Source organism: Oryctolagus cuniculus, chromosome 15, assembly GCF_964237555.1.
Source record: "Oryctolagus cuniculus chromosome 15, mOryCun1.1, whole genome shotgun sequence".
Taxonomy (NCBI): domain Eukaryota; kingdom Metazoa; phylum Chordata; class Mammalia; order Lagomorpha; family Leporidae; genus Oryctolagus; species Oryctolagus cuniculus.
The window spans coordinates 22840279-22863621 of NC_091446.1; the positions used below are offsets into that span (position 1 = coordinate 22840279).

Below are 23343 nucleotides of genomic sequence, written 5' to 3' on the forward strand. Positions count from 1 at the left end.
TCCATCTGTGTCTTTTAGTGACAAACAGGACGCTCTTTGTCCTTTTAGCCATTCAAGTTTAATGGCTGACAAGCCTGCCCTTCTTGCATTTGGAATTCCCTTGCATTGGTTCTATAAGAATAATAATTTAGGTGAATCTTTTCCAAACACCTCTCTGGACTGATATAATGAAAATTTCTCTTGGACAGCATCAGAAATTTTCATTAATTGAAGAGTAATTGTCAGTCTTTATTACTTTCAAGTTGGTCTCAGCCCAAACACACAATTCAGATTTTTCCAGTGAGGTTACCATTCTAATTGTGAAAATGAGCCAAAAATGTAATTACAAACTGAAATAAGTGTGGTTTTGTTACATCCTTCATTTATTCAATCAGTAAGTATTTATTAAATACTTTCATAATAACGATGTGCATAGGAGCATATTATTTACTAATATTAAGACTATGCATCTCAACTCTTAAGAGCAAAATACCTATTTGGAAAGGGCTTGAGTTTTGAGAGTCTTTGTAATTTTCAAAGCACATTCACGTACTATAAATCCTCATCTGAACTTTTGAACAGCAGCAAGGGGACTGGGCTGGGCAGATACTGTAACACACACTTATTTAGTTCTAGGAGTGGATGGGATTTTAAAGGTCATCCAATGGAACCACTTAATTTTAAAGCATAGGAAGCTGAGAGTGACTTGTCTGAGGTCTCCCAGCAAGCCAGGGGCAGAGCAGGCAGCTCTGACTGGCTGTCAGGGATTTAAAGGCATGTGTTAGTAGCACTGGGCTAGACCTCAGATGATACAAGATAAATATAGCACCGTGCCTCTTTTCCTGCATTTATCTGATGTAGATGTGCCTCACAGACCTGTAATAAATATTTATAGAATTAATGACTGCCAGCTCTCCCACCCTTCGGGGTCCTGTGCCAAACACTAAGGATAAAACGGGAAACAAAATAAACGGGTCACTTCTTCCCAGTTGCTCACATCGCACTTCTTGTCCTCAATGAGTTTGCAGTCTCTTAAGGCAGCCAAGATATATAAATCCGCCTACACACCACTTGGTGGAATCTTAGTTTTGGGAAAAGTGTTCTCTCAGATATAATTGCGTCCAGGAAGATTGGGTTCAAAGACAGTGAGCGCTTGAGGAGGTCAGGAAAGACAGCCAAGGGTGAGAATTGATGAGCAAAGTCCCAAACTACCACACACCCATCCACCCACACACACACCCACACCCACACACGCACACACACAAGCCTTTAATTGCATCACTCTGCCGCTGCCTTTCCGGATCTCTCCCCTCCTGAGACACAGGCTTCGCTCGGAGTAAGGTCACGACGCCAACTCACCGAGGATAAGAGGGGGGCAAGGACGGGAGCCCCCCACCCCGCCCCAGAAAGAGAGTGGAAGACGGAAACAGCAGCAGAGACTGACAGAAAGAAAGAAAGCGGGACTGGAACAGCCCCCACACAGCGGCAGCTCTGCGAGCCCCAGGGCGGCCGCCCCCACGGGGAGGGTGCGCGGGCTCCTCCCGGGGCCCCGCGGGGGCGCGGCGCGGGAGGCGGCGCGGAGCTTCGCGACTGCAGCGCCCGCGAGCCGAGGGGAGGGTCCGCGGCGGCGGCGGCGGCGGCGGCGGCGCAGCCAGTCCCGGCGGCCGGGTGCGCAGCGCAGCTCGGCAGCGGGACGCGGCTCCCCGAGCCCCGGCAGCGCCCGCCCGCCCTCCCGCCCGCGTCGCCCGCCAGCGCGCCAGCGCCCGCTCCGCCTGTGACTTCAGTTCGGCTCCACCCCCGCGTGGCGGCGGCTCGCTCCGTCCGAACCCGCGCTCGGCACAAACCCAGCCCCGGCGAGCGGCTGCCACCTGCCCGGCGCCGCCTCCGCCCGCCCCGCCGCGGCCCAACTTGGATGGAGTTGGGATCCTGAGCGCCAGCCGCCGCCCCCCGCCACCGCTGCCTGCGGAGAAGAGCCCCGCGCCGCTACCTCCGTTCTGGGACCCTCTTTCCGCTCCTCTCCGCTCCCGCGATGGGAAAAGTTGGCGCCGGCGGCGGCTCCTCAGCCGGGCTGAGCGCGCTCCTCGCCGGCGCGGGGCTCTTGGTGCTCTGCGCCCCGGGCGCCTGCGGCGGCGGCTCCTGCTGCCCCCCACCACATCCCAGCGCTGCCGGCCGCTGGCCCCCGACCCTGGGACGCTTTCCTCACCGGGGGCCGCCGAGCAGGGCTCCTGCCACGCCCCTGACCTTCCCTGCGCGCCCCCTGTTTACAGTGGCCCCCGGGGACCGAGCGCTGTCCCTGGAGCGGGCCCGGGGCACCGGGGCGTCGCTGGCAGTTGCTGCACGGTCCGGCCGAAGGAGACGGAGCGGAGAGGATCAGGAGAAGGCAGAAGGCGGAGAGGGCGCCGGCAGGAGCCCCCGGGGAGCGCTGAGGGATGCAGGGCAGCAGGAGCCTGGGACTCGGGAGCGGGACCCGGACAAAGCCACCCGCTTCCGGATGGAGGAGCTGAGGCTGACCAGCACTACGTTCGCGCTGACCGGCGACTCCGCACACAACCAAGCCATGGTCCACTGGTCTGGCCACAACAGCAGCGTGAGTACAGTGGGGCTGAGGGCAGACGGGTGGAAGACAGCTAGGGGGTAAGGTCGACTGTGGGATCTGACCGGGAATTTGGGGAAACGGGGCTTCCGGACTTGGGGGATGCTGCAAGCTGAAGAGTCCCCCCCCCCACTCCGCCCCGTGGGCCTGCCCCCAGGAGTTCATACTACCTACTAGGAGACCAGCCTCCACCCTTCCCCTGTCCTCTGCCAATGCCAAACAAAGCCTCAAACTAACAGGCAGATTCCTATTTGGTGTTTTCTTTGGTGGCATTCCTGTGTGGAACTGGAGACCAGGTAAACAGAGGGGGTTAAAGAAAAGTACTCCCAATACAGAGAGGAAAGGGTTAAATTTTCAGGTAGGCTGCCATTCCCTCCAGTGACTTTTCCCTGTACTTGCAGACTTATGGACTGCCTCAAGTCAGAGCAAGCCTACATAGGTAGGTTTTGTGTTTTATTTTTCTGCAGATCCCTAACTCCTTCCCCACAAGGGAGAACTGCAGTGGAAGATAACGTGTCCTTTCGTGTGGGCTCTGTTTTGGGGGGCGAGTGGTGATGCAAGTTCCACGTCTGGAAGTCTCCAGCACTAGCAAGTGTGCTTTGAGAGCAGGGCTCCCCAGGCTGGGCACCAGCAGTGGCTTCCTGTCGTGGTCAGGTTCAGAAGGATCAGCTAGAGCCCAGGGAGGACTCCTTGGTTTCCCTATTGCCTGGCCCACGCTAGTGAAGCATAGGTCCCCTGGATGAAGCCGAGGAAAGGAGTTGCTGTGTTCCAGAAGGAGATTCTAGGGGACAGGAAGGAATTCTTCCCCTGTAAACTAAACCTAGAAACTTCAATGGGCTGGAATAGTAAAGCAGCAGCTTTGCTGGTCATGGCTGAAGATGCTGTAAATGTGTGGAAAGTTCTCCAGCTGCCACGAAGCTAACAAGAAGAACGTTAGAAACCAAAGATTGGTGAAATGACAAACCCCAGAGGAAGCCCCAGTCGGGTAATGGAGGGTATAGCATTTGTAGTACGCACAGTCTGTGCAGCCTGGTACCCTGCACAGTGTTTTCCTGTGTGATGTGGCTGGAAACCTAGCCACCCAGAGAGGTGCCACTTTAGTGAGTCGTGCTCGTTGTCAGCTTTTTAATGGCAGTTGTGAAGATTTGAATATAACAGTCGCTTGTATGGATTCCCTGTGTTAAGGCAAATCACGGGAAATAGTGTTTTGTCTTGATGCCAGTGCTGTGAGTACCTGCAGTTTTGCTTACCACTCTGTCTTCACGCAGAGGCCATGGTTGCGTAGGGTTCTCAGCAGTGTTTTAATCAAACAGCTGCAGCTGAAATTCCTTCCATTCAAGTCTTGAGACCCTTGCCCTCATTCCTGACCGCAACTATCATGTGTGGAGTATCGTGACCCCTGAAATGAATCCTCTGATTTGAACTTGAGTCTTCTTAAACTGATGGAACAACTTTTTGCGCTGCTTTCAGTGATGAACGCAAAGCTGCTGGCCTTAAGACGAGATTTTAAACACATCAGGATGTTAGATCCTGTTGTACTAAGAAGAAAGAGACTTTGCGCTCAAAATGTTTCTGGCTTTTAATGTAATTCAAGCAGTAAAATGTCACTCACCCATTAGACCTCTACTTCAGTTCATCTTTGAAAGATCTTGGAAAGAGTGAGAAAAGGGGAGTGCATCTTTGGCAAATTTTACCATCCATTTAGGAAAGGGTGCCAAACGCTGCCACTCTTTCCCTCTCTCTTCTCTCTCTCTCTCTCTCTTTCTTATTTAATGGTGCTCCTAAGTCCAGCAGGCCTTGTTAGGGTCACAGCTTAGGAGACCAAGGAAGGTCTGAGATAATGCAGGAAATAAAGTGGCAAGTGTTAAAGGTTTGAGAACTCAAAGCGTCTTAACTAATGGGATGAGATTTCTACCTCCAGAAGTCTCCCACTCCATAACAGCACCACCCTGTCCCAGCCCAAATTGGGCCTTTTAAAAACCTGTGCATACAGATAGTGGAGAAAGAGTGTTGATTCAAGTCCAGTAAACACAGCCTTCCCATCCTACTTATGTGGACCAGACTCATATTAGAGACAAAATTTAACATGTTTTTAAAGGGAAGGTAGGCAGAAACTTTTTTTTCTTGACTCTGTGGAAAATAAAGGAGAATAGAGAGCTGAGTTCTTATTCTACTTCTACTTTAAACCTGAGAAGTTGATTGTGCTCTGAGCCTGGCTCTCCTCACCTGGGAGGGCAGGGGGCGGTGACTGTCAGATCAGTTATAGAAAACTACATGCCCGGACACACATCAGAGGGCACTGTGGCTGTAAAGCCTTGTGCACCTTTTTGGAATTCTGAGCGCTGCACTGTCCTCCTACGCGAGAAACTCACAAAAATAAACCTGAGGACAAGATTGGGCACCCCCGTCTTTTCCCATTTAGATGTCCTCCCCATAAATCTGCCCTCCCGCCCATTCAGGGCCACAGGCAATGCCTATCACCTGAACCTGTCTCAGCTTTAGCTAGAATCCTTTGGTAAGAAGAGCTTCTGATTATAATAACACCTGCGCTGGAGGTGCAAATGCATGGTAATTAAAGGCCACCTGTCAAACTGGTGCGGGATTCTGTTCACTCACCTCTGCCCCTTCCCTTTTCTGCCCCCTCAGCTGCTGGACTTGTGCAGTTGTGTTAAGACATGACTGTTTTGCCTATCCGTGGGTGTAATGTGATTCCTCTAGACTGCAGGCTTTTTGCTTGATGGAAACGGTTGCTAGAGTTGGTGGAACACCTGGGGGGGATCTTCTGGCATGAAAGGTGCTGGGTATGAATCATTTGTCATGAGCTTGGTGTCGTAAGCAAGAACATATTGTTCCCACCCTACTCATCCCAGGCCTGCTGTGCCCTGATCTAAATTTGTGTAGTAATCCTTAGAGTGTTAAAAAATATATTTTCCTGTATACATATATATGCATAATGGTATATGTGTTTATATGTTATTTTCAACCAGTTTCAAAGTGCTACATTCACTAATCCTCATAAAATCCTTCTTAGGTAGTAAGTAGATGGCAAATGTTAATTTATCTATTTTAAAAGATTTGTGCTGGAGTTAATTTGAGTATCTCAGTCCACTTCTTTGCTCCTTTCTCACTGGCAATCGTGTAAAAATATTTGTTAGCAGAGGCTTTTATTTGACTTATATTTTGCCATTACGATGTCTACAATGCTCTGTTTATTATCAGCATGGTGGTCTGGCTGATTTTCCTGTACTACTTTGTCTCTCCTTGTTCTGGGATTTGACATGTCTCATCCAACCGTAATGAGTAAATTGAGTCCCGAGAAGGGTCACATTTTTAGGTAGATGCCTTACATTCATCATCTCACTTAATTTTCACAACAATATCATGAATAGGTATTATTACTATTGCCATCACATGCAGGGCATAACGGAGGCTTTGGAAGGCTCAGTGTACTGCCAAGTGGATACAGGTGGTAAGAGGCAAGGTGGGGGCTGGTGTCCAGAGTGATCTTACTCCCTAACCCCACAGAATTGCTTTTCTTATGAACTTTTAGGTAGCACAGAAAAGCGCTGACCTTTTGGCATCTGTCTTAAATAATCCTATCTTGAGTTGATTTTTGATCAACTAGCTAGAAGCTCCATCTCCTTGTAGGAAAACAAGGATGTTCACATGTGCCTGTCACATTGCACTCTTTACCTTAGGTAGTGATTTGGTTGTTCTGTTCTCCACCCACCTCTTCATCTTTAGTGAGAGATGGGATCTGCACCTGGTGATTCAGTGAGCACAATGCACGCTGCTATCATTCAGCTTTCGAAGCTGTGTTCTTTAGCAGTAGTTTCCTTTTTTGAATCTTACTTAATGGGAAATCTGATCTTATAGAAAGGTTGAATATGAACACTTAATTTTGCCATGCATTTTGACAGTTTTTTTTTCTGAATCTTTTTTTTCTTAAGTAAAATCAAATATTTTAGCTTTCTCTAGTAAGCCCATAGTACTCCTCTCCTGATCAGTATCCTGGTACTGGATGCTAATGTGATTTGCCATGGAAGGTAATAGGTTTGGAAGCAAACCTATCTGAGTTTGAATCTTAGCACTCCTGTTTAATGGCACATTGCCTTGAGCAAGACAAATTCTTTGAGCCTTGTGCTCTTCATCTAAAATATAGGGATAGTATGTCTTTTGCATGCTTCCTTTGAAGGTTTAACATTATGTTTCCAAGTTAACTTGTATGTAGTAAGTGCTTAATAAATACTATTTCCTTTTTTAGATGAATAAAGTACTGTACTAGGAACTTAGACTACTGGGTTAAAATTCTAGTTGTGTATCAAAATAGGTAGTCAGGCATGTTGAATGTTTGTGAGCTTCAATTTCATCCTCTGTACAGTGACACTTAATGGAAAACTATTACATGTTGATGTTAACATTGCACTTTGTTTAATTTGTAGTTATTGTGATCTTACTACATTTCAATAAAGTGCCCTGGGAATGTTAGGTATGCAGATATAAACAATGACCTGACATACCAATGAACAGACCTTTCATTTCACACAGATTCTTCTTTTTCCAACAGTTTATATGCATATCTACTTATGCAAAATCAAGAAATTTGAGATCTGAACAGGTGTTCAGCCAAACATAGTTTATTAGATTTATTATATCACATCTTCATGAAACTTAAGGATGTTTCTGTCTTAGGACCAAAAATAAATGCTTTATGTGAAATTGAGAAGTAAATTTATCTTAGATATGGGATTTTCTAGAACAAACGAAAAGCTGTCTTTGGAACTATGTTCACATGATTTTAAAGAGAAACTCCAGAAACACATAGGCTAGGGTATAAAAGCAGATAGAATAATCTGATTTGTTTAAGAGACTAACAATGGCTGACATGTAAGGAGTAATTTCTGTGTGCCAACATATGTTAAAAGTCTTACAGAAATTATCATATTTATTTTTAATTCCACAAATATATTCTGAGCTCCTAATATTTTTCAGTCACTGGTTTACCAGTATTTGCTGAATGGTGCACAAACATGAAAGGAGATAGTCCCTGCCTTCAATCAGTGCCCAGTCTTGTACCCAAAGAATTCTGAGTAGCAACAGGAAATCTGTGTCCTCTGAGGCATGGCATGCTGTCTCTTCCTGAGGAGGGAGTGTGGCTTCCAGCTGGGGTGCTATTCCAGCTTTCTTGCAGAGTGGGTGCTCCAACTGAACCTTGAAATATGGAGAAAAGTCGAAGAGTTGCAAATCAGGATAAGGGTTTCCTGAGCTGACTGGATATTATGTGTAGAGGTTGAAAGAAGAGATGTAAACATTTCTGTCTACAACCAGAAATATAATCCAACTTAATTAAAAACTACATTTAAAGTTTTAAGCTTAGAGATAGTTATAAATATACAATTTAAGTCCCAATCTACACATCAATCTTGTAGTAAGTTTGGAGCTATCCCAAGCCCAAGAAGAAAATAAAAACCTGTAGAGTCACTGAAAGACATGACTGCCCATATTTGCACATGAAAACTCAGCTGGAGTCATCATTGTTTCATTTTTACTTTGCCATTTTTCCATACACACAGTTTTCATGAAATGACTTTCTTCTGTGTTGTTCTCAGTCAGACACGTTACTATCCTGGCTGCCTGGAGGATAAATGAATTTACCACCTTACCAGCTTATGTTAAGTATATGTAAAGTTTTTGTCCTTTGTTTATGTTTCAATTACTGCCCTGTGTATCTAGCAAGAAAATGTGGAAAAGGAAAAGCCACCTCAAGTTCCTGAAGGGCAGTCTGTCCAGACAGCATCTCTGCCATGGTTGCAGTGGGTGTAGAGAATGTGAGGGGTGCTCGGCACCTGCGCGCGCACCGTGGAAGCGTCCTGACTGCTCTTGGGGAGCGCCGCCTTTGTCCAGGTGGAATGGCGAGAAACAAGCTGGAATCTTATTGTGCGAGGTTTATAATCAGAAAACACCACCTGTTCTCTAATGTAATCAGGGAGGAAAGAAAAGGATGTGAATGCTCTGTAGGAAATCCTACATGAAATTTTACATGTGTATAAAAGATCTTCTGTCTATTGCTATAGCACTCCTAAATGTTGTTAGACCACTTTAGATCAGTTATGGCCCTTTTTTCTCTTTGCAAAATGCTTCCGTTTTTGGCAATTGGAACATTACTTCCGTCACTTCACTTTTATTCTCCTCACTATCCTTTAAGATAGGAAAGACAAATATCATCTACATTTCTCAGAGAAAGGAACTAAAACACCACTGTTCACCAGGCAAGTGAATGGAGGAAGAAGGCCAGAAACATTTGATTACAGTGTACAACTGATTCTTGGTTTGGCTCTCTACTGTTTAGAGTGTAAGAGTTCAAATCCAGGTGCATCCTAGCCCTGTGGTCTGTCTGAAGCCTCTGCACCTGTGCTTAGGTTCACCAGCACAGGAAGAAGTGTGAATATTGGCAAAGGAACTCGCGAGTTCTAGGTTCAGCTCTCCACGTTATTTGTCCTGGACTTCTGAGCAAGTAACCTCTTGAAAAATCATACTCTTGATATCATTTAAGCATTTAAAACATGACCTTAGAGAAAGACAATGGGACATGTTGGACGTGAGGCTCCCAGCAGTAATTTATGTACCATATGCATTCCACTACTAAGGGACGTCAGCATGGCTGGGCTCATGGTCCAGGGGGATGGCAGGCTATAGGGGGTTAGCGACCCGACCTCTTCCCCTCTGTAGTTGTCTTATGCAGATGAAATTAGTTAAAAATAAAATTAATATTGGTCTCAGTTGAAGCAGGTGAAGGAGTGCCTGTTGACACCAGTGGCTTTGTCTTTCCGGAGGATGTACCCAAGTCACCAGCTGTTGTTTTCTCTACTTCTTCCAATGTGTGGCAGTATGGGAGGGAGACAAAAGCACAAGGGATTTGGCGGAGTACTGGGGTCTGTTTCCAGGTGAGACATGGTGATTGTCACGGTCCTCTGGATGATCACAGTGAAATAACCACCAATTCAGCAACCTGCCTCCTCCAAAGCGAGTTCCGAAGCATCAACACATTGTTTCCCTCAGTCCTTACAGTGCCTTTGCAAGCCAGGTTCATTTTAAAGCTGTGGAAGTCAAGGCTTAAAGAATGTCCCCAAGGTTATTCAGCTAGAGAGTGGCAGAGCTTAATTAGAGCTTTATATCCTTTCTAGAACCAAAGCTCTCCCCACTAACCACGCTGCCCCTTTGTATTGTTTTATTTTTGAGTTTCTCTGGGGAGAACCCCACAGGTCAGGGCAGAGAGGTGGCAGGGAACTCCTGGTCTGAGTGATTCATGTTAGCACTCTCCCTTTTCCATCCCCCTGTTCTCAGGTCACTGGCCTTGTACCCTTTGCTTGGAAATAAGCTGCTTCATGATGCAGCTTGACTGAAGCCCTAACCTCTGCCCATGCCCCTGAGCAGGGGGACTGGGGTTAACAATGCATCAATGCATGTCATTTTGTTATCCTGGGAGGGTGTGTGGGATGTGCTGTTTGATTTCTCCCTGCTGGCTAATGACCCTCTAGAAGCAATGTGGACAATTTGTATACTTTTTAAAGAAAGCACTAGTAAGACTCATGTTATCAGACACCAGCTAATCATGTTGTGCCCTTGAGCCACTGGATTGATGCCTCTAGTCATCTTCCCCTAACCAGAGTGTCAGGGGCTGTTGAGACACAAAATCCTGGGCCATTAATCCTTCTGCTCCAGGGCTTATGCAGGGGAGGGGACCATGATAAAATGGAGGTCTTCTTGTTAGCTCAGCAACTCCCACCACACACCCCAGATTAGAATCATTAAGAAGGAGGCTATTTTAGGTGTGCTCTACAGGCAGTTTAGAAATCTTTTTTTTTTTTTTTTTTTTTTTTTTTTTGACAGGCAGAGTGGACAGTGAGAGAGAGACAGAGAGAAAGGTCTTCCTTTTGCCATTGGTTCACCCTCCAATGGCCGCCTCGGCTGGTGCACTGCGGCCGGCACACCGTGGTGATCTGATGTCAGGAGCCATGTACTTCTCCTGGTCTCCAGTGGGGTGCAGGGCCCAAGTACTTGGGCCATCCTCCACTGCACTCCCTGGCCACAGCAGAGAGCTGGCCTGGAAGAGGGGCAACCGGGACAGAATCTGGCGCCCCGACCGGGACTAGAACCCAGTGTGCCGGCGCCGCAAGGTGGAGGATTAGCCTAGTGAGCCGCGGCGCCGGCCGGCAGTTTAGAAATCTATCATCTGAACTCCTCTTGCACTGACTTGCATTTTCCTGAAATGATGGTGTTAATTGTTAACTGGGCTCTATGGGTTCTTTTATGGATACATAGGGCAGTATTTCTCAAAGTACTGTTCCCAAGGGGTCTGGAGCAGGAATCAGTAATCTTTATGTTTTACAAATTCCCTAGGAATTTCTCTGGACCCTTTATGTTTGAAAATCATTTCCTTAAGATTTGCATATGAGTTTTAAGGAGCTGGAGTCCCTTACATTGTCTACATAATTTTATGATAATATGCTTTAGTTTTTCCATGGGGACTTAAAGCCCACAGCTTTCCTTAGCTCCTCAGTGGGCAGTATGACCTGAGGTTTCTATTAGTCATTGTATTTTAGAACATTCTGTATTCTGGGTGTCCACACAATGGGCAAAATTTATTTTAAGTAACAAAAAGGGTATGTTATTTCAAATATAGTGCAACCCTTATTAATTGGTTGAGGCCCTGCCCCACTATCTACTTCCTAATATTTATGGGAAATGTAATTAATTGATACATTTTTGACGAAAGGTTAATTAATTGCTGCCAAGTTATAGCTAGATGGGAGGAAAAAATTTCCAGTGTTCCATTGCACAATAAGGTGACTATACAAAATGACAATTAATGATTTTTTGAAAAAGAGAAAAAGCTAAAAGAAAGGATCTTGAAAATTTTCACTATAAAGAAATGGTGTTTGATGAATTAGATGTATTTGTCCTGACTGGACATTACTTAATATGTACATGTACCAAAAAACCACATGACACTGTATAAAACATATCCTTTTATATAAAAGTAAGAATCTATATAAAATAAACAGGTTAGTTTATTAGGGTGAAAAATAATTTTGAAATCTATGCATGTTTTTTCATAATGCACATTTTCTAAGAAAGTGGTTTGAAGTTTTTTGATATGTAAACCTGGGCGATTAACATTGTATCTCGGTGCCTCAGTTTCCTCATCTGTAAAATGAAGGTAACAGTGAGTGACACACCGTGCTCTTATGGTATATGCTCTTAGTTGAGTGTTAAAATACTGAAGGTAGCATCTAGCATTTAGTAAGTAAACAATAAGGGTTAGATGTTGTTATTATCATCATTCCCATTAATATTAAAGAAAATAGTAATAATGTTCAAGCATGTTCTACTAAAAGATATTTTCAACACATTGCTCTGGATAGTGCTTTTGTTTCTTTCACTCTCATTCTATTTTCTTTCTTTCTTCCTTCTTTCCTTTCCTTTCCTTTTCCTTCCTTCCTTCCTTCCTTCCTTCCTTCCTTCCTTCCTTCCTTCCTTCCTTCCTTCTTTCTTTCTTTCTTTCTTTCTTTCTTTCTTTCTTTCTTTCTTTCTTTCTGACAGGCAGAGTTAGACAGAGAGAGCGAGAAAGAGAGTTATACGCAATGAGAAAGAGACAGAGAGAAAGGTCTTCCTTCCATTGATTCACCCCCCAAATGGCCACTAACAGCCGGTGTGCTGTACCAAGCCAAAGCCAGAAGTCAGGTGCTTCCGCCTGGTCTCCCATGCGGGTGCAGGGGCCCAAGCACTTGGGCCATCCTCCACTGCCTTCCCGGGCCACAGCAGAGAGCTGGACTGGAAGAGCAGCAACCGGGACTAGAACCTGGGGTGTGGGCGCCGAAGGAGGAGAATTAGCCAAGAGAGCCACGGTGTGGGCCTGGTTCTATTTTCTTATCATGAGGGACACTGCCCTGATGTTTTTGGCATCCCTCTCAATATATCTAGTTATTTGCACATAACACTTGTTTACCAAGTATTTGCTATCATATTTGCTGTTAGTTTGGGGAATACTGGCTTTTCAAGTGGTACCAACAACTCATGACCTTGTACTGTCACAGAATAATGACGACATTAAAAGATTGGTAGAAAGACTGATTATAGGGAAAATATACATTTTTAATCAGGAAGTTTCTCACGAAACACCAAAAAAGAAAAATAAAACAGATTGTAAAATAGCACAGCTGAGTGCCCAGGGAATCAAGGATTTTTTGTCTATGTTATTTCTTCATGTATCTCAAGTCCCCACAAGTATCCTTGGGCATAATAGGGGTTCAGTGGTTTTTCCAACTCTTATATACTATGAAATTAAATTTTTAGCAAAAAATTGCAGGAAGAATATCATTAAAAATGTTTGCTTGTGATTATAGTAAATGTTGGGATTGTTTGTGATTTTTATTTTGTCCCTATTTTTTTGTTGTTTCTCAATAAATATATATTGCTTGAGCTGTATTTAAGAAGTTATTTGAAAAATGAAAGCAAAGAGAAAAAAATGAGTTTGTGAACTTGGCCACATTAGAACTGAATTCCAGGCAACTGGATCTGACTGAAGAGCCCACATTCAGTTGCCTTTTTCCTATTGTTGGGGCAGTCTGTGCGCAGAACTTTTGCAAACCATCCAGAAGACCTCTCTGTATCCCAGGATATGAAGCAGCAAATGCCACCAGACCTTCGTGTATCACATTGGTTGTTGATTCTAGAAAGAGATCTGGAAGTGATTTCACCAACCTAACTACATGTCCCAGAAATTCCAGTGACCTCCATTCCCCTGTAAAAGACATATATTTCAACTAAAATCTCAGTCTATATCTTGATCTTCATCTGTCCATCACATGTGTACATATGAATGCATACACAGAAAATATGTGCCCCCTTGTATATCAGCATGTGTTCTTAGCAACTTAATCACCAAGACCTGACATTCAAGTCCATGATAAAGACATTTACTGATTGTGAGATTTGAGAGAAAGATTTCAAGAACAAGGAGAGAGAAAAAGAAACAGATATAGAGAAGCAGTAGAAAAGAAAGGTGGAGGGAGAGAGAGACAAAGAATAGGATAGTGGGGAGGAGGACAGGATGGGAGGTAGGAAAGGAGAGAGTGAGGACACGTGAGCATTACAGAAGCAGAGAAAGGCAGAGAGCAAGACAGCAGATGTAGACCGAGAAAGCAGAGGAACTAGAATAGACAAACAGAAAGACTGAGAGACCAAAAAAAAAAAAAACAAAGAAGAGTTGTGATGGAGGCAGATAGATACAGAGAGGGAAACCATCAAAAGAAAGAAGGGATGAAAATAAGGGAGAAAAAGTGGCAGTGAATAGAGTATTGGAACATAATCAAGACATAGAAAAGTGTAGAGTAGAACTGGGTCCTGAGCCCACTGTACCCTTCCTACTGTGCGCTATTTCTCTGGCCTTTTGCTTTGAGAGATTTTGCACTCAGGCATATCACGTATCAACTGCTTAGCAGAGACAGCCGTTCTTGCACACGTGATGGCTTTCAATGCATTGGTTAGCTGGGGCGGACTGGAAGCAGTGCGTATAGTATTATGCATTGTTTAGAATCTTTTAAGAGTAATCTCTTTTGGGAAGTGCGAATGATGGTTTTGATGGTGAAATGACAGCTTCTAACCCTTCCTTTTATACTAGCCTGTGCTGTTTTGAATTTTTATCATGGGCATGCATTTCTTTAATAATAAAGATACTAAAACATATTTTAAGTGGCTGTTGTGTCAGCACTGCTAAGCGCTGGAAATACAATGATAAATACGACCTGATCTTTACCCTTGAGGTTGCATATTCTGGTGGAAATAGACAGACACATAAACAGATAAATTGCAATTTAGTGTGATAAGTGCATAATAGCTATAATAGAGTTTTATGCAAAGTGCTATGGGTGCAAAGAAGAGTGGGGGACAACTAATTTTGCCTAAGAGTAGGAGGCAAGGTTTTAAAAGGAAGTGACATTTATGCTGTACAAGTTTAGGAATTTTGCAGACAGAGTAGGGTAGGAGGAAAGGCCATTCATACCTGTTTATGACTCCCCATATCTCAGGTTTTGGGTTCATTTCAGCTTATTGGTGCAATCAACAAACTGTGATTGGGGTTGCAGTTCCTTTTATCCATCATCTTGGTGTCTGAGATATTTGGAACCAAGTCTAACAATATTTTAAAGTAAATTCTTGGCCTCAACGGGACAAAGGAATCTGATTTTGCCAGAAAGATAAATTGTTTCCCTAAATCTTCACACCACACACACACACACGCACGCACACACACAATTTTGAAACATTATCTCCTCTCTTCACAGAAATAGTTGATTAACTGAACAGTGACAGGATTTCTTCTTGGTTCTTGGTCATTCTGTTTGTGTCTGGCCTTTAAAACTGGCTTTGATATCTTTTTCTTGGACTTTCATCTCAGATCAATAAAGGGGACAGAATGAGGCTGTGTAAGTTGGATGGGCACTGAGTATTGAACTCTGGTTTTCAAGGCAGTAAGAATGCAGTGCAGTATTCTACACCAGTATTACCTGTACTTAATTAGTTATGCCTTGCAAATAAGAGCATATGTAAATTAAATACAGAGGACATTCCCAGGAAACAAATTTAGTTTTCAGTCAGTTGGCCTTTTTGTATATCTTGTCAACATTTTAGTTAAAATTAGGAAAAAAAAAAAAAAACCAAAGTGGGGAGATAGAAAAGTATGGCCAGAGACCTGGGGATACAAGCTCTCAGGGCTGGCTGGGTAGCCGGTGAGTAGTTGAAGAGCTAGTTTTGTGGTCTTGGAGTTCCACCTTTATCTGTGCATAGTTTTCAGCAGGTGGCTCTTAGAGATCACGTTGCAGATTCCAGATCTGTTTTGGGGGTATTGTCAGTAGGGAACTGTTGCCTAGCGTTTTAGAATCAACTCAAGAATTTCATTATTTGGGGACAAAAATGACTTGGGAGGAACTTTTCAGTTGTTGCTAAACTTGCCCTGAAACTTACGAGTATTTCTGAAGAGTTTGAGTGAGCTGCCTTCTAATTACCTAAGCTCTGGTTTAATTTCCTATGTTAGACTCTCCTTGATATTCATTTAATTTATATTAAAATCTTGGGCAAAGGAAGAGAAAACTAAATTTGCCTTAAAAACTCACCAACTCTGTAAGTACCCTAGTGCCTCTTCTTCCTTGAAGATGCGGATTTCGAAAATAATTGTAAAGAATGGGTACGTCGAGACACTACTCAGTCTTTCTATTGCACGTGGGACTGAGGTAGGTTAGAGCAAAGCTGACACATCATTCCCAGTGCCTGTGTTTGTATGGTCTGTAATCTAAGAATAGGTTCTATATTTTAATGGTTGGGAAAATCAAAAAGATAGTTTATGACTCATGAAAACTATGAAGTTTGATTGCAGTATGGCCATAGTTTTCATTTTCATATCACCTATGGCTACTTTGGTGCTACAATAACACTGAGTCCTGATGACAGAGACTGAATAGCTTGTAAACTTAGAGTGATTATTTTCTGGCCCTTAGTAGGGAACATTTGCTAACCTCTGAATTAGGGGTTTGGAGAGAATACAGCAGGGAGGCACAGATAACATAGTTGTTATCCTCATGCCAACTTGGGAGTGGTCCTTTGACCTTGGTTTTCTTGCCTCACAGTTGTGTGTCCCACTAACCATTGCAAATGTCAGTCACCAGGTAGGCCATTCTCTCATTCATTCTTTCCCAGATCCTCTCCCTTTGTTGAAGTTGCTCCCTCTGCCCAGAAACCCAATCTGCCACGGCTGTGCTCAGTTAAGTCCTCTCTCTTCTTCCAATTTTCGTTTGGGTAGCCTTCCTTTCTGAGTACTTCATTAACTCCAAGAAAAAGGGATACCTAGATGTTATAGGAAGAATGAGCCAGGTCATTCTTCTCTATGCCTCCCTCCAAGCACTAAGTGTGATCTCATATGTGTTCCAATTAATGCTGAGTTCCTTGAGGACAAGGCTCCATCTGATTCATTGTCATATGGCACTGTATAGCACTTAGCAGGTGCCTAACCACAGCTTTTCAGAACATGAAAGCAGTATAAGATCATTTTATTTACATTGCTTGGTATAGATAACAAATGATCAGCACTGATATGAAGATGGGCTGCCTGTGTATTTTTTCCTATTATTCTGATTCATGAAGTATGCATTATCTGCACTGCTTCATCCAAATATTTCTGCAAAAGTGACCCAAATTTGATGGAGAAAAATAGGGGAAAGTAGCTGAAGAGAGGGAGAAGGGGAGGAAGGAAGGAAGAGAGGAGAGAGAAAGAAAGGGGGATTTCCAGGCCACATAAATCAAACTGCATTGGAAGCCATGGCTTCCGAATAGCAGGAGTGGTAGGGACGTGTTTCGATGAGGCCAGCTGCCAGGATGCGGTGATGGCTGGAAGAGGCTAGCATTGCCTCAGGCCTGAGGGAGAAAATAACTTCACGCTCCTCATTTACAGAGTTGAATTGAGAACCAGCCCCCATGGTACAAAGCCACAGCAGGGCCAGAGCATTTGAGAAACGATGAGGACATATTGCATTGTAAGAGAGAGAAAATTGCATTTGTGATAATGGACTGAACTGAGGGCACCATGACAATGAAAAAAGAATTATGGATTAAGCCTACATTTTCCTTCAAGGCACATTTACCTGAATGGGTAAGTTGTGAATTTCTGGGCTGTCCAAGTGAGTTTAGGCATTAAAAGTAGAGAAAGATGATTATTTATTAAGGGCCGAGATAGTAGTTAATATTATATATAACGTTAACCAACACTTTTTGGGTGTTTACTATGTGGCAAGCACTATTCAAGGTGATATACGTATCAACAATTGGGAATAGCTAGTTATTTCGTTCCCTAGAATTGAATACTAGGAACTGTAGTATTCCTAGCATAATAGGAAGTGGAGTGGTCAATATTCCCTAGACATTGAGTGTTAAAGTGCATAGAACAAGAGGTTAGGTAACTCACCAGGGTCACAATATACAGCAGATGATAGAATTGGGAGTTGGGAAGTTGGAGTACAAAAAGCCCAGACTCCAGGCAATGTGGCATACTTCATATGTTTGTAACCTCAAATTATACCTGTTTTTAAAGAATTATTAACTGAGTATCTAATACATGCTAGGCACTGAGAATTTATTCATGATCAAAACCAGAAAAAGCCACACATGAGCTTCAAGCCTGGTATCCCACCCATTGACTCTGTAGGGATTGAGAGTTGAGAAGACTTTTCAAAACTTCAAGAGCTTACACATTATTTAGGAGTTAATTGAAAAACAATTTAAGAGAATCATTTTTAAAGAGAAGATGAACATTTTTAGGCAATGAAGTGTTAATTGGCATGGTCAAAGTAATGTAAAGTTGCATTTACAGAAATTTCTATTGGGCCGGCGTCGCGGCTCACTAGGCTAATCCTCCGCCTTGCGGTGCCGGCACACTGGGTTCTAGTCCTGGTCGGGGCGCTGGATTCTGTCCCAGTTGCCCCTCTTCCAGGCCAGCTCTCTGCTGTGGCCAGGGAGTGCAGTGGAGGATGGCCCAAGCACTTGGGCCCTGCACCCCATGGGAGACCAGGAGAAGCACCTGGCTCCTGGCTTCAGATCAGCGCTGTGCACTGGCCGCAGCGCGCCAGCTGCAGCGGCCATTGGAGGGTGAACCAACGGCAAAAGGAAGACCTTTCTCTCTGTCTCTCTCTCACTGTCCACTCTGCCTGAAAAAAAAAAAAAAAAAATTCTATCAAAAGAGACATAAAAAAGGTTAGGATTCTCTTACCATGGACATTTGCCAACTGGAATTTGTGTATAAATGTGGATAATTGAAGAAAATGTATATATAAAAAAAAGTCTACTTCTGCCTCTACATCTATATTATCAGCTAAACGTGTACTGATAGTAGAATAATCTCATTCAGTGTCTCTGCTTTGTCTTTAAACTTTGAGACAAATTCTGTTATATAAAATTATAATAAAACTGTAGGGTTGCTTTCCTGTGAAAACCAGCGTCCTTGTCCCCAGTTGTGTGATTAAGCAAGCATTTCATATGTACATGAAAAAAATGATAAAAATATTAAAACCCACAAGTAGCTAACGCACTGGCTTAAAAATAGAGCTAATGTGATAGTTACTTAATAAAGAATTTGGAATCCTTTCATTTTGCAGTAGGTCCTTCTCTCACTTAAAAAATGTTGCTATTTAAAAAGGAATCCTTGGTTCCTTTTTTCCTAATTAGGGAATAAGTTCCATTGCATGTGTACAACCTGCTATATTTCACCATAACAGCCAAGCTGCCTTAATTCAGTCAGAGCAAATTTGAATTATCTGTCCTTGATTTATTATTAAAACTACTCCATAGCCAATTTGTTTATATTTTAATGGACTTTCTTATTTTTAGGGTTGTTTAAATTGTATTTATGTTAAATTGTTTGCAAAATTGTGGGTTTACAATTGATATCTATTCTCTTTTTTCATTAAAACTTTTAGTGCATGTGAGTAAATTTTTCCGCACAGTGATTTAGTAAAAGACAGAGTTTCTTAAAATGCAGTATTTAGATCACCATCAAGACAGAACACCAAGATAATAAATGGCTTTCACATCTTTTAAACATGACCGTTTCTCTAATCTGCCATTCTGGGATGACCAGCGAAATGTCTCCTTCCCATAAGTTTCTGGTCTCTGGCCTTTCTCCAGTCCCTGTATTTGCTTTAGGTGATTTCAATTCACTTATGCTTTTCTCTCAGTATTCCTGGTAGTTCAACTAACTTGCACCACCAAGAAATGCCTCATAGGTTTGGCCAAGGTTTCCCACCAGGCAATCTGTTTTAGTCATTGTTTGCCCTCATCACCACCCACCACCCACCACCCACATTGGTGTTTATCCATTGTTTACTGATGGCAATGAGCACAGAGATCTGATTGCTTCCAAGTCTCCCCCTTCCTCCATGGGAAGACAGAGATTATTGCCACCTTGCTGAAGAGGAAAATAGATTAAATAGCATTCTGCATGCTGATAGTTTCATTCTTTAAAAGAGGCACTATAGAAGCCCTTGGCATATTGGCAAAACCATTCTTTTTTTTTTTTTTTCTTTCTAAGAAATGAGGATATCTGTCTCATATAGCTCCTTATAATCTTGTACAAAATGCAGCCAAGTGTCTGACTACACAGTGGTCTCTGTCTCCACCCTGATACTGTCGTTCCTCAATAATTGTGTCTTCTATGTGGGTTAGAAGAAAGCCCTGCTGAAAGGGGAGAGGAGTAACAAGGAATTCAGCAGGTGGAGCTGTTCCCTATCAGACTGTGCTGAACCTTGCTCCTGAGTTAGGGCTTAGCTGCTCACCACTGCCTGCCACTGGGGCAAGGCCAGGGGTTCTTGTTTATTTGATGGAGTCCTGCAGCCAGCAGATCCCCTGCTCTGTCTTTATACCGAGGTGATGCTCCACATGGTTAGACCTTGTATATGATCAGATGTGGAAACTAAGTGCCTACCTCTGTGGCCCATTCTGATACTTAGGACCATCGAAAATCAGAAAAGATGTATAAGAGAAAGGAGAGGAGAGGGGTTAGAAATGTGAGCGGTAGTGGTCCAAGGTTTCTGTTTACTAATACTGCACCTTTTGTTGTTGGATTGTTAAGTCTTTCATGTGCTTAGTCGTCATGTCAGCTGAGAATACAGAAGTAGTTCTCCTCTCAAGTGGTCCACGGTCTAAGTGCAGAAATAAATAGCTGAAATGTAATTTGCAAAGTGTAATACCTGGGGTTTTACGGAGAAGGCTCTAGCCAGAGGGTAGTGGGGTACATGGAGCTGGTATCAGCAAAGACTTCCAGGAAGAGGTCACATAAGATGTCTTTGGTAAATGTAAAGGATACTAGCATATTTCAGGTGAAGAAAAAGTATTCCAGATGGAAAGATAAGTGCGTGGAATAGCTCAGGGCACAAGAGGGCGGGGCCTTTGAAGGGCAGGGAGAGCACAGAGTGGAAGGTGGGGAGGGAATTGAGGTTGAGGGGAGGGGGTGAAATGGCCTCATGGCAGGAAGGGCCTAGCATTCTAAAGATACTGGGGGTCGATGTGATCAGCGTGCCAGTCAGGAAAAGCTACGAGTTAGATGAGCTACGTACTGGAAAAGGAGAAATCAGAAAAAATTTACTTGTAGAGTTCATTTTTCTGTTGAGCCCATTTATAGGCAGGTGGGAGCAGCTATCAGACCTTGGGTGCTTTGTGGTTTCCACCCATCCTCCTTCAAGTTAACGCTCTAGAGGGCAGGGTCAGCACACACAGTCTGTCACAAAAATGTGGATAATCAATAGTGATAGCTCTTGTCTGTGCTATGCTTCTTCCTTTGATTCTGCAAGTGTAGCAGATGTTATTTCAGCAATGCCAGGAGCTTGATAGAAAGGAGGCCTGTGCAAGGAGTTAGGACATCTCAGTCCTGACCTCCGTTCCACCACAAACGCCCTATGCACCTAACAATAGTCTTTTTTAATTCTCTGGTTTTTCCTTGATTCAAAAATGGAGATGCCAGGCTGTATAGTAGCTAAGGTCTTGTCTGTTCCATAAACCTGTAAATGTGTTCCTTTTTAAAAAAGCAAAAAAAGATTTATTTATTTGAAAGATAAAGTGACAGAATGAGAGCAAGGTAGTGATAGGAGAGATATCTTCCATCTGCTGGCTCATTCCCCAAATGGATGCAATAGCCAGGTGTAGGCCAGGCCAAAGCCAGGAGCTCTAACAGGGTCTTCCAGATGGGTGGCGGGGGCCCAAGCAGGTTGGCCATCTTCCACTGCTTTCCCAGGCACATTAGCAGGGAGCTTGTTCAGAAGTACAGCAGCCCGACTTCCAGCTGGCATTTTGGTATAGAATGGTGGCATTGCACACAGCAGCTTAACCTGCTGCACAATGCCATCAGTCCCAAGGTGATCCTTCTTGTGATTTAATCATGAGAAGGACTTGAAAGGGCATTTAAGAAGAGCTGGGCAGAGGACTATTCGTGAACCTGGGTGTTAGACTGAAGCACTGATGATTGAGATGACTTTGTGGGCACAGAGTATGGATTTTTACTGTGCCAAGAAATGTAGTATTGACTTGTACACAAATGAAACCTATACATAGGAATGGGCAACTCTGCTGAGCATACATGTCCAAGTGAACAGTAAGCAACTTTAACAAACACGGAAGATCCATTTTCTTGTAGTCACCATGTTGAACATAGGGCCTTTCCTACCCTGGTGTTGGGGAAATGTCAATTAATGAAGATGACTTGAATTGTCTTTTGAGCGTAGCAAACATTTATGCAAAAACAGTGCTTGTGTTTCTGCTTCTTACAGCCCAGTTTCTCTGTGCCACGAAGTCCAAGCTCCCAGCCCAATTCGATGTTCATAGTAAGAACTCTGCTAGAATTCACTTCTCCCTGGCTCATATTTGAATGTTTCCTCTCCCAAACCTTCACTTGTGAATCAGAGGAAATTGGAGACTGGCAGGTGGGAGGCAGCAAGTGAAAGGGCTAACCCAGGATTGTTTTCCTAGAACTCTATAGAAAAGCTATGGAAGATTAAACAAAGCAGTTCCTTTGCTTGGCGTGCACAAGGTAAGGTACCCCAATCTCCTTACCTCCTCCACCTCCTCTGCGAGCGCAGGTGCCGCAAGTGTTTTAAGTAGTCGGGAACTGCTTTCCCAGAGTACTGCGAGTCAGGGGAAGAATGGGGCCATTTTACAAGAAGGTGGCCACTGGTGCTTTTGATTGTGCAGTATTCAGCGAAGTCAACGGATGTTGCCTCAGAGGAAAAATGACCCTGCTGCCTCAGCACAGTTCCCTCAGAGCAGGCCATGCCGCTGGGACTGTGTGGGGGAAGCTCCTGTGTTCAGCATGAAACCAGGCATCTGGGGAGTTGTGTTCAAAGGCAAAAACTCCTCTGTGTTACTGCCAGTCTTTAAAATAGGCCCAATTAAGCCCTTAACTAGGAACCCCAGGGAGTCGTCTCCCCCGTGCCCTTCCCTACTCCACATTGCCAGGACTTCTGCATGCACACTGGCAAGTGCAGTAATAATTTTATTTTTTAAAAATATGATAAAGATCCAAGCACAGGTTTTTAGTTAGTGATCTGAGCACTGTTCCAAAGCAAGTCTGTGTCCTCTAACTACCATCTTCTTGAAAAATAGTTCAGTAACCCATGTTGGGCACACTGCATTCTATCCCGAGGTGGAGAGTGCCAATGGTGTTAACGTTGGCTCCGGAAGGCAGTGTGGAGGAGACAGAAATCACCTTATTTTTTTTCCACTGTTAAATAAGATATGCGTGTGCCCTTCTCTCCATGTTGCTCCTCTCTGGAAAAGTGGCCAGGATAAAACTTTGCAGGAGATGCTTAGCATTGTTTCTTATGAACACAGTTGGTATGCACGTGGGATTTTGCTAGGTTCTTTTATTTTTTGACTTTCTACCAGTCTGAGTTTGGTAAATGTATGTTGTGAAATGTTGGGTTCCTTACAAAGAAAGCAGAAAGATCTCTGAGGTCATTTCTTCAATGCCGTCACTTTACAGATGAGAAATCTGAGGACCAGAGAGACGGAAGGAAATATACTGTGAAGGCTTGGGTATGAATGCCCTTATTTTCCAAAAAGGGTTCAGAACACTGGCAGTGTAATAAGATGTTTAAGGACTGGATTAGAGTTTCTGCTTCTGCCATTTGCTAGTTGGGAAACACTGGATAGGTGATTTAGTTTCTCCAAGATAGTTGCCT

General features: G+C 43.7%; 1 protein-coding gene across 7 annotated transcripts in view; it reads left to right on the top strand.

The window, feature by feature from the left end:
- Positions 1–1869: 1869 nt before the first annotated feature.
- SORCS1 (sortilin related VPS10 domain containing receptor 1) overlaps positions 1870–23343 on the top strand; it is a 574197-nt gene continuing 552723 nt past the window's right edge. For all 7 annotated transcript variants that reach the window (XM_070057266.1, XM_051824149.2, XM_051824151.2 and 4 more), the window contains exon 1: positions 1870–2566. In XM_070057266.1, coding sequence (XP_069913367.1) covers positions 2009–2566 — 558 coding nt within the window. In that variant the 5' untranslated portion in view covers positions 1870–2008. The remainder of the gene's footprint in view (positions 2567–23343) is intronic.